General features: G+C 44.1%; 1 protein-coding gene across 1 annotated transcript in view; it reads left to right on the top strand.

The window, feature by feature from the left end:
- Positions 1 to 12543, top strand: part of LOC124790774 (tensin-4-like) — a 90125-nt gene that overhangs the window by 40289 nt on the left and 37293 nt on the right. Inside the window, exon 4 of the mRNA XM_047257813.1 lies at positions 11588 to 11704. Coding sequence (XP_047113769.1) covers positions 11588 to 11704 — 117 coding nt within the window. The remainder of the gene's footprint in view (positions 1 to 11587; positions 11705 to 12543) is intronic.

Raw genomic sequence — 12543 nt, 5'->3', positions numbered from 1 at the left:
ATCTTTTTAATTTTGTCCTCATGGTCTTTTTTTAAGATAAACGCAGAAGGAAGCAATATGTTGTTTTGTTGTTTGATTCTGCTTAGAACGTACGCTCTCGGAATTTCAACAGTAGCAGAAACCAAGTTTCACGATACTTCACACGCAGTCAGCGTCTGCCACTGCAAATGGGAGAGTATTTCCGCCACGTGTTGGCACTTAGTAGACGAACCTATGATGAAAATTGCTGCTCTTCTCTTGATATTCTCTATTCCCTCTATCAGTCTGACCTAGGTAATAATCTGATCAGCCCCCTTAAATGTTTGCAGAGGGTGCTGTAATTTACCGTCTAGTAGAATCTTCAGACGATGAAATCCAATTGCAAAAAGATCTAGAGAGAATTTATGTATGGTGCGAAAAGTGGCAATTGGCACCACACAAAGAGAAGTGCGAGGTCATCCACACGGGTACTAAAAGAAATCCGATAAATTTTGGGTATACGATAAATCGCACAAATCTAAGGGCTGTCAATTCGACTAAATACCTAGGAATTACAATTACGACCATCTTAAATTAGAAACACCACATAGATAATATTGTGGGGAAGAACAAAGAAAGACTGCGTTTTGTTGGCAGAACACTTAGAAGATGAGACAAACCCACTAAAGAGACAGCCTACATTACACTTGTCCGTCCTCTGCTGGAATATTGGAGCGCGGTGTGGGATCCTTACCAGGTAGGGTTGACGCAGGACATCGAAAAAGTGCAAAGAAGGGCAGCTCGTTTCGTGTTATCGCGAAATAGGGGTGAGAGTGTCACTGATATGATACGCGATTTGGGGTGGCAGTCACTGAAACAAAGGCGGTTTTCTTTGCGGCGAGATATGTTTACGAAATTTCAGTCACCACCTTTCTCTTCCGAATACGAAAATATTTTGTTGACACCCACCTACGTAGGGACAAATGATCATTATAATAAAATAAGAGAAATCAGAGCTCGAACGGAAAGATTTAAGTGTTCCCTTTTCCCACGCGCCATTCTAGAGTGGAATGGTAGAGAAGTATTACGAAAATGTTTCGATGAAACCTCTGCCACGCACTTACGTGTGAATTCCATAGTAATCACATAGATGGTTCACGTCCCAGACTATCGAGGATCTCTCAAGTATCGGTAAAACGATGGCTCTAAGCACTATGGGACTTAACATCTGAGGTTATCAGTCCCCTAGACTTAGAATTATTAAAACCTAAGGACATGACACACATCCATGACCGAGGCAGGGTTCGAACCTGTGACCGTAGCAACAGCGCGGTTCCGGACTGAAGCGCCTAGAACCGCTGGGCCGCAACGGCCGGCGAAGGTTTTGGAAGTAACCTTTCAAATGAATATATCTTCTTCCTTCCCTACAAATTGTTTTGTTTGTACGATAGTTTCACAGTAAATCGCCCTGTAGGTATAAACCCAGTTTTATGAATGGGAATGTCATTGCATTTATTTGGCAATCTCGTAATCAGACAATAACGTTTCTTTCTCAATATTTACATGCGATACGTTACATAAGGGGGATAGTCACAAATTCCTAATTATCCCCTCGACAAGAAAATAAATAAATGATAAATGAAAAGCACTAGTTTGCTTTTGTTCTACAATATTACTTTTATTGTTAACCGGTTTCCGGCTTACAAGGCCATCTTCAGACATTTACTGAGTATTATTACCAAAGAAGTTAAATGTTAGCAGACAACATTGGAAGAGAAGTAACGCATCTAGACTGAAGTAGAAACACACAGTAAGTAACATCTTTGCAATGAAAGAGTAAAAACTTAACAGTACATAAGTAACAATGGAGTAGACAGGAAAACCTTTAGCACAAAATAGGAATAGCATGCCTACATAACAGTTTCTTTTAATAAACAAAACTAATAAAATAAAATAAAATTAGTACTAGATAAGGCTGCATCAGGAGGTATGACACATGGAGAGTGATACACAACCAATTAAAAGAAGAGACAGTTATCAATGTAAATACAGAATACATAAGGAACTTAAGCAATACCAATAAGAAAAACAGAAATTAATAAATGCAGGAAAATGGAGGTGTTTGAGGGAACATACAGTTTGAGAGTGTGGTGGTACTGCAATTTAACATTAACATTATAATCAAAGCAGCGGCTGTGTACCAGTTTTCATTAAATAAATGAGCAAAGTAAAATATGAACAGTATTTGATGAGACAACTATAAGGGGTGTTAAACATGGATAGTAATACAAGTACCAGATAAAAGAAAGCCTTAACTATTGAAACTACAGTCTATGAGAAATACAAAGACAACTTCAACAAACAAAACAACTTAATGAATACAGGAAAGGGGAAGTGTTGAGCTGTGTCTGGTCATTTAGGATGAGATCTGGACTGTGAGCAAGATATTTGTTAATTTCCAGGGCTTCCAGCAGGTTGAGTTTATGGCCTTTGTTTGCTAAGTGAAGTACATGGGACACTGGCTGGTAGGTGTGACCCTCACTCAGTACATGCTCAGCAAATGCGGAGTCTGAATTCTGCAACCTCCAGCTGCTTTCATGTTCAGCCAGCCTGGTTGATATGTCTCTGCCTGACTGACCAATGTAAACTTTGTCACAAACAGAACAGGTGATTTTGTATACCCCACTGTTGGCTAATAACTGGATCTTGTCTTTACTATTAAAAAAACACTGGGCTGTCGTGTTCCTGACGTAGTAGGAAACCCCATACTTGCAGGATTTCAGTGCTTTGGCTACAATCTGTGACATCTGACCTAGAAATGGTAGTGTACATCATTTCTTGCAGACAGTGGATGGGGAAGCAGGTGGGGCATAGAGGAGGGGTATAATTTTCCGCTTTTGTTTCCTGTGCAAGATGTGGTCAATAAGAACTGGATTGTAGCCATTGGCTGTGGCAATAAATTTAATTGTCTCTCACTCTGCTTTAAAATCATCTCTGGACATGGGGATGGATATGAGACGGTGTACCATTCAATGAAAAGCTGCATGTTTGTGAGCTATGGGGTGTTATGAGCATGAAGGTATTACTGTGTCTGTAGTTGTTGTTTTTCTGTAAATTTTGAAACAATGTGTGTGTATACTGATGTCAATGGTGAGATCTAAGAAGTTTATCGATTTGTTGCCAATTTCCATAGTGAAATGGATATTTTTATGTTGACTATTCAGGTTTTTCAAGAATGTGTTGAGTTCTCTTGTAGTACCAGTAATGAATAAATAAAACTTCGCGATTGTTAGTCCTTCCCAACATATTCATCCTTCAATGCGATACATTTTTTTTACAAAGAGGTATTATTTGGTGGAGACCTTGATTGCGGATGACTGCATTTTGAACCTTTACGAAAAGTTCCACCGCGAAAATCATCTTGTCGCCATTCAGGAAATGCCTGCCATGCAAACTGAGGAACATGTGATGTCATGTCATCTCCTGTGAATACAGATGGACAGGCAAAACGTCATAGTCCAAGGAAGCAGCACTTGTGACGATGTTCTGTTCAAAATGAGAGTGAAAGCACCTCCCGTGAAGGGCTTTTCATGACACTTTGGCGTACCGTATCTATGTCTGGAGATTTTGGTAGTCTGGCCCCGTGATAATTTGCCTTTCATGAGCATGAACTGTTTGCGCTCACCTAGGAAGTCCCAAAAATCTTTTAACATCAGTTTTCCCAGTGATGGTTGGAACATACGTGGGCTATTGCGTTTCCAGCTTCGGATCCGTCGCGAAATTGAGGCCACGGTGAAAATCTGGTGAAACTTTGCGTAAGTGTGTTGCACAATGTCTCTAATCTGTCTGTTTAACACTTCAGGTGGCATTTTTCAGTTCTGAGCGCGCAGTGAGCACATAAAGATGCCTTGAACAATAAAGTCTCTCTCCAAATGCGAAGTGCCAGCTGAGGAGTTCCGTCTGATCTTATGCAGCCCACATAACATAACTGTAAAGCACTTCCTTCTTTGTAAATATCAGGAAGGGGCTCCTGCAGCGTTTTTGATGGAAACTGTTTCATCACCCAGCATACATACCGGAAATGGTCCTCTCCGATTTCCAAACCTTTGCTCACATGACCGGCTGGCTGTGACGTCGGCATTTTACCACAGATAAGGAGCTGCAGATAAGTGTAGGGAATGGGTGGAAATTGCAAGTGGCTGCTTCCTACGGTGAGGGTATTGAAAAGGTTGTACCTCGCCACTATAAATGTCAAAGTCGGAGCGGCGACTATGTACAAAAGTAGTTGGAAGATGCACGTAAACGTCACAAATAAAATATTTTTAATATTTTTTATTTTCACTGTGGTTTCCATTCGGCGACCGACGGGAGGTTGGAATAAAAACCTTCATATTTCGGCTACTTGCCATAAACTTTTGTCTCGGAGTCATAGAAGTACAGCTGTTTGTGGTAACTAGGTGGCCAAAGAAGACACCTGATTTGGCTTGAGACAGCTTCAGCTATTGCACTGCTCCTTCTGTTCGGTAGTATTTCTGAACAGCTGTGAGCGGTCACGGAACTCAGCGGGCTAAGACATCTCTCACTTTTAAAATGTTGTGCAAGATGTTGAAAACTGATTCATACTTTTCACCAACGCCTCTGTTGTTGTACACCGATCTGAGTGCGCCAAGGCTCCCATTCTTCATGCGATTCCCGATTCTTGATGGAGAGACGGACTGCCACATGGCCCTTCGTCATTGAGTTTTATCTGACCGTAATGGAGGCGTCTGCGCCACTTGTGTCATATGACAGCGCAGCTCTGGTTGTTGTTGCGTTGGTTTCGTTGGAACGAAGAGGACAAATTACCACATCATACTCCTTCTTATCAAATGAATTGCCGTTTCGACTATTCCTGTAGTCGCTAGGCGCTTATCTGGCAGAGATTTTTGCTCGGAATGTGTGCAGGGTAAACATTAGACTATTATTCCTGCTGAATCTGGACGTGCTGTTTATCTGACTTCCTGGCTTGGCATGAGGTGATGTGCATCTGCTTGTTCTCCAGCTGCTGTAGAGAAAATCATTGTAACAACAAGGTTGGCTTCTGGTAATGTGGAGGTGGGTTGTCCTAGGTTCCTGCAGGGAATATTATTCTCGCAGCAGGTCCGGCCAATGTGTTCTCGGGCAGCGGTGTTGTTGGTGGCCTAGTTTCAGGACGAGCAGATTGCGGGGTTGACTAGACTTCTCGTAGAGGGCGCGAGCGGTCAGCCGAATTCTGCCCCACAGGTGCGGGATGCACGTCTCTTTGAGTAGCAGACGAGGTGAATACAAATTCAGGAACCGCAGAGCTAGTTTCATAACTTGCTTATGAACTCTCTGCAGCAGCCTTTCCGAACACCACAGCCGCGTATTCTGGCACTGGTCTGACCGGTGTCATGTAGCGCGTACGGGTATAGAGCGCGGAGACGCCTTACTCTGCTTCTACTGTCACTTATATGCTTAAACAATGTCAGCCTCTGGTCGAGGGTCACACCGAGGTGTTTTGCGGTCTTCCTCCAAGGGATGAGGGCTCCCATGATGTTGACAGGCAGCAGATATGGCGGCAGCGTCCTTCGGGTAAAGACTACTGCTTGGCTCTTTGGGGCACTGTATTTATGTCGCCACTTCGTCGCCCAGGCCCCCAGTGCGTCGCACCCGAGTTGTAACCGGCGCCTCATTGTCTCCACGTTCATGCTGTGGCTGAACATACACTACGTGATCAAAAGTATCCGGACACCCCTAATACATCTGCCACCTGCTGCCAGGTACTCCATATCAACGACCTCAGTAGTCATTAGACATCGTGAGGGAGCAGAATGAGGCGCTCCGCGGAACTAATGGACTTCGAACGTGGTCAGGTGATTGCAAGTCACTTGTGTCATACGTCTATACGCGAGATTTCCACAGTCCTAAACATCACTAGGTCCACAGATTCCGATGTGATAGTGAAGTGGAAACGTGAAGCGACACGTACAGCACAAAAGTGTACAGGCCGACCTCGTCTGTTGACCGACAGACTGCCGATAGTTGAAGAGGGTCGTAATGTGTAATAGGCAGACATCTAACCAGACGATCAGACAGGAATTTCAAACTACATCACGATCCGCTGCAAGTACTGTGACAGTTAAACGGGAGGATTTCATGGTCGAGCGGCTGCTCATAAGCCACCCGCCGGTAAATGCCAAACGAAGCCTCGCTTGGTGTAAGTAGCGTAACATTGGATGATCGAACAGTGGAAAAACGTTGTGTGGAGTGACGAATTCACGATACACAATGTATCGATCCGATGGCAGGGTGTGGATGTGGCGAATGACCGGTGAAAGTCGTCTGCCAACATGTGTAGTGCCAACAGTAAAATTCGGAAACGATGGTGTAATGGTGTGGTCGTGTTTATCATGGCGGGGCCCTTCACCCCTTGTTGTTTTGCGTGGCACTATCACAGCACAGGCCTACACTGCTGTATTAAGCACCTCTTTGCTTCCCATTGTTTAAGAGAAATTCGGGCTATTGTATCAATCTACACGATCGAGCACCTATTCATAATGCACGGCCTGTGGCTAAGTGGTTACACGACAATAACATATCTGTAATGGACAGGACTGCACAGAGTCCCGATCTGTATCCTACAGAACACCTTTAGGGTGTTTCGGAACGCTGAGTTCGTGCCAGATCTCACCGAAGCCGGCCGAAGTGGCCGTGCGGTTCTAGGCGCTGCAGTCTGGAACCGCGAGACCGCTACGGCCGCAGGTTCGAGTCCTGCCTCGGGCATGGATGTGTGTGATGTCCTTAGGTTAGTTAGGTTTAGCTAGTTCTAAGTTCTAGGGGACTAATGATCTCAGAAGTTGACTCCCATAGTGCTCAGAGCCATTTGAACCATATTGAACCTCACCGACCGACATCGATACCTCTCCTCAGTGCAGCACTCCGTGAAGAATGGGCTGCCATTCCCCAAGAAACCTTCCAGCTCCTGATTGAACGTATGCCTGTGAGAGTGGAAGCTGTTATCAAGGCTAAGACTAGGCCAACACAATATTGAAATCCAGCGTTATCGAAGGAGAGTGGCACGAAGCTGTAAGTTGTTTACAGCCAGGCGTCCGGATGTTTTTGATCACATAGTGTAGCAGTATCGTTGGCGTAAGGCGCCAATTCTACGCTCGCCACACGTGGTGCATCTTCAGTGTACAGGGAGTACAGCAAGGGGCCGTGCACCGACCCTTGCGGCACCCCTGCGAGTATCCCCCGCTATGTGGACGACGTGTCGTCGGCTCTCGTACGGAAGCTCCTCCAAGCGAGGTAGAAGCGAAATATGTCCCCCGTGTGATATTGGTATCTTGAGTACAAACAGCTCACGAGGTCATCGTTCCACACGGAGTCAAATGCCCTGGTCACGTCGAGATTCACCGCTTCTTCTTTCGCAGCAGCTGGCGAGAGGTGTAGTGGCCGCTCCGCACTCCAAATTGTTCGTCTTGTATGACACTTAATTAAGGGACATGTTGCATCAGCATCTTCACGTACAGCCCCTCGAACACCTTCGATAGGGACAGCCAACAAGCTGATGGGCCTATAGTTGACTGCCTGACGTGGGTCCTTTCCGATTTCCGGGATAACCACCATTTCCGCATGTTTCCATGCGGAGGAATAGACCTCCGACCGAAGTATCTGATTGAAGATATCGGCTAGTGGACGATGGGGACCTGTGGTACGTTCTTCAGCTTGTGGTTGTTGATCCCATCACTGCTTACTGCTCACTTGGCGTCCAGAGACGGGATTTTCGCAGCTACTTCTTCATCTGCAATCGGTTGAATATCTTCTTCTGACCTGGCTGCCAGGTCATCCTCTGCAGTCGATTGAATATCCTCTTCTGATCTGGCTGCCAGGAATGTGGGCAGGTGCTTTTAGAATCGGCAGATGCGATTCTCGTCCACAGTGTGGGTCTCCGGCGTGAAGTTGACCACGGTGTGTCGGCCAGCACGTTTGTCTTGGCATCTGGCTCGCGAATGCTGGCCGACGTGCAACGACAGGATGCGATGCCGGCGGCGATGCAGGAAGCTTTTGAGAACCCTCTAGGCACTGCCGTCTTCGAGAAAGACAGGCTATTTACATCTTGTACAGAAACCAGACGACTATTGTTAGTCGAGGAACTTGAAAGGGAAGCAGTGGTAAAGAAGAGAGTGAGACAGGGTTCGCAGGCTGTCACCGATGTTACTCAATCTGTACACTGAGCTAGCAATGAAGGAAGGCAAAGAAAAATTTATTGTAGGATCTAAAATGCAGGGAGAAGAAATGGAAACTTTGAGGCTTCTGATCACATTGGAATTCTGTCAGAGACAGCAAATGACGAAAAAGTAGTTGAACGGAACGACAGCTTCCTGAACTAATGATGTAAGATGAACATCGACAAAACCAAAACAAGAATAATGGAATGTAATCTCATTAAATCAGGTGACGCTGACGGAATCATTTTATAAAACGAGACACTTAAAGTAGTAGATGAGTTTCCTTGTCTGAGCAGCAAAATGTGTGATGATGGCCAAAGTAGAGAGGGTATAAAAGGTAGGTTGCCAATAACAAGAAAACGTTTCTGAAGAAAAGAAATTTCTTAACATCGAATATAGATTTAAGTATTAGTAAGTTTTTCCTGAAAATATTTGTATGGAGTGTAACCATTTATGGAAGTGAAACATGGTTAATAAACAGTTTAGAGACAAAAGGAGAATAGAAACTATCGAAATGTGGCGCTGGAAATTAGGTGTGTAGATCACGTAACTAATGAAGAGTAATGAATACAATTAGGGAGAAAAAAATTGTGGCTGCAAGAAGGACACGTCAAGGGGTCGCCAGTGTACTAGAGGGGGGGAGAGGGGTAAAAATTGTAGGGGGAGACCAAGAGAGGAATACAGTAAGCAGATTCAGAAGGGTTTAAGTTGCAGCAGCTATTCGGAGATACAGGCTCGCACAGGATAGAGCAGCATGGAGAGCTGCATCAAACCAGCCTTCGGAATGACGACTCAACAGCAACGAGCAAGGTTTACCGGGAATCACACTATCTGCCTCAAACAAAGGGTGAGCCGGAACCACACCGACGAACTCTCATAGGTTGCTCAGGTACATCATCTTAGTATTTTCATATAAGGGCAGCTCGTTACAGAGATATGCCATTTCGTTTGGTTTCTTGCCCCGCTTAGTTTCGTATCTACTACACTGAAAAAGAGGCCAATATTGAAAATGTCTACCGTATTTATTGTTTGTTTTCATTCTCTCTCGGTATCTGCTGTCGACAACAGTAATATCCTCTTGAATTCATTACCCTCAGGTTTGCGTTTCTTGCTGCTCGGTTCTGTCTGAGTTTGTTTTCCAGATTACAGTGGATAGGTTTACTTACGAAGATTTGGCCGATATGCAGCGCCTGTGTGGCTTCACAGAAAGTAATGGAAGAGGTGCGGAATGGCACTGTGCTGACCATTCCCCGCACAGACAGTAACCACATCACAGTATTTATTCAACTGATGGATTTTGTATTACTCTGTTCGTTGAGTTGTATATTTTCATTATTGCATATTACAGGGCTCTTCACTGTTGTGAAGGTATTTTCACAGAAACAAGAGTGATTGCGGTAACAAACTGAATGATTCTTAATTCATCATTAATCTGTAACCAGTCGCTGATGACCAAGTTTCCCTTACACCAAACTACTAGAGGTATCAGTTAACAACCTCTAGAAGTTTCTCGTTGAAGTTCTGGTTCATTTTGTATACCAGATTTTATCAGGTAGCCTGTGTGATAGGTTATTCTTATATTTAATATTTCATTAATCATTTTATTGACGTTACACGTAATTTAATAAAATCCTTAAGAGCTTTACATGTCACTGCAGATGTCAGAAACTATATGAGGTATAGATTGGCATTCTGTAACTGTCCATTGACGTAAGCTGTTTGCGACATATGAAAATTTGTGGTGGACCAGGTCTCGAACCCGAATTGCCCGCTTATCGCGAGCTGTCACACAATCACTTTGGCTATCTGAGGATGCCTGCAGTCCCGATCCAGAACTCCTTGTGTCACGTATTCACAACCCTTATGCTCGGACAATTTGTGATTCTCGCACAGGGAGCATTTTAGCCCGTCGAGGTATAGATTCGTCATTGACCGCTACATTATCTTCGAATCTGCTGCAATCGTCAGTGACAATCCATGTTCCTTCAGATACACATGCATGTCCAAAGGACATTGCACTGTAAAGACACATACAATGTATAAACACATTGTAAACATCAGTGGTGTATACAACACATATTGAAATGTACAACAATCAATAATGTAAATGTCTCCAGTTGTTGATAAATAGACTTTGAAAGCTATGTTGATCGTCAGTAATTAATATTCTGCTTTTAAATTTCTTCCTCACTTATAATGAGAAGCAGAGAAAAGAGTCAGCCGCTAAATATTAAAAATTTCGCAGTAATGCTAAAGAAACCAGGAGTTGTAATTCGGTGCTAAGTGCATGTCACGCTGAACATACGAATCCAGACACTCGAATTCTTAGTTTTCTACGTCATTTTGCCAACTTTGTCAAAAATAGCGCACTCACCACGTAAACTAATCCTATCAAAATATCGAAATTTTGTATCGTAGCTGTAACGGGCAGTTAAATGAAAACGAGACAAATGTAAAAAGGTATGTTAACTCTTTATTATTTCGAAAGCAGTCACCATGACTGTGACACAAGACGCTCGATGCATGGGAAAATTTTGCGGTTGCCTACAGAACCACGGTTTTTCGCTGGCGTGCACCTCTTCGTCCGAGGCAAATCGGTAACCATGGATGTCTTTTTTCAGGGCTTCAAAAATATGGAAATCGCATTGGGAGACAACCTACCCTCAAAATAGTGGCTCATATTTTGCTATGGATGTTTCGAATGAGCTACAGAAGTTTCACTGGGACGCCCCCTATACATCCTCCATACAATTCCGATCTCTCCCCGTGTGATTTTCATATTTTTGGAGCCCTGAAGAAACACATTCGTAGCTGTCGGTTTACTTCGGACGAAGAGATGCACGCCTGAGTTGAATCGTGGTTCCGTAGGCATCTGCAAACATTTTTTCAACAGTGCACTGACCATGTTGTCTCACAGTTGAATGAATGTATTAGGAGTTCTGGAGACTGCTTAAGAATTAATAGAGAGTGTACTTCCTTGTGACTCGTTTTCATTCGACTGCCCCTTATATATGTGTTGTATCCTGGGTGCCGATCATTAGCGGCAAAAGACAGTAACTTAGACTCCATAGGCTACGCTATTTGTCCCGTTTCACTTCCGTTGCTCTAGCGTGCACGCGTGCTCGTAGACACAAGCAAGTGGTAGTCAGCATTGTCGAATTGTCTGCGAATGCCCGTTCGCTTGTGTCGGTTTCCATTCGCTCCAGTTTAAGCCAGATTTAAAAGATATATGACTGCAAGCAAACAAATAATCGATTACATAGCTTTATTTCTTTGACGTGATAATCAAAACTTTGATTCTTCGTGGTAGTGAGAGCACTACGCGCCCGCTAACTGCAGTACTCCACCTTTCACAGCGTGACGTCTTCGCCGAAGCGACCGTGTGCGACTTCCCGCAGCGGTAGCGTCTGCCCCTGCCATGCAGACTGCACGCCGGACAAGGGGACGCCCGCCACCTCGCCGCGCCACCAGCCCCTGGAGATGAGGGAGCCCTGGTTCCGCACCGGCATGCCCAGGTAAGACTTTCTCGCAATATTCTCTCACTTCACACCAAATCGGTACATACATCTCTGGTGAAGAACTATCTTAAACTACACAACTAACCCTCATCTCTTGACTCAAGTGCTCAAAAAATATTTTCAAGGAAAGGAAAAGTCCTGTGGTAAAACTGCTTGAATTGAAAAATTCGGTGACAATGGATAAAATTTCGAGTGCAACGAAAATTTCACTGACGTATTTTTGAGGGAAACAATCGGACATCAGACATCAAATGCAGACTAACACGGGCAAAAAGGGCATTCGTGGGCAAGAGGAACCTACTAGTATCAAACGCTGGCCTTAATTTGAGGAAGAAATTTCTGAGACTGCACGTCTGGAGCACGGCATTGTATGATAGTGAAACATGAACTATGGGAAAACCGAAACAGAAGAGAATCGTAGCATTTGAGATGTGGTGCTACAGACGAAAATTAGGTGGGCTGATAAGGTAAGAAATGAAGAGGTTCTGCACAGAATCGGAGAGGAAAGGGATATGTGGAAAACACTGACAAGGACAAGGATGATAGAACATGTTAAGACATGATGGAATGAAAAAAAAGGAAAGACATCCGTGGTATTATAGGGAGCTCTAGAGGCTAACAACTGTAGAGGAAGACAGAGATTGGATCCAGCACATACTTGAGGACGTACGTTGCAACTCCTACTCTGAGATGACGTATTAGCACAGAGAGGAATTCGTGCTGGATCGCATCAAATCAGTCAGAGGACTTATGACACCCCTCCCCCAAAAAAATTTATTATTCTTGTTAGATTAGCAAGTAATTCTACAAAGCTAATGAATAGTTGATGTAGTGCC

Source organism: Schistocerca piceifrons, chromosome 1, assembly GCF_021461385.2.
Source record: "Schistocerca piceifrons isolate TAMUIC-IGC-003096 chromosome 1, iqSchPice1.1, whole genome shotgun sequence".
NCBI lineage: Eukaryota > Metazoa > Arthropoda > Insecta > Orthoptera > Acrididae > Schistocerca > Schistocerca piceifrons.
The sequence above is the reverse complement of the archived record's forward strand: the minus strand, read 5'-3'. Positions and strand labels throughout refer to the sequence as shown.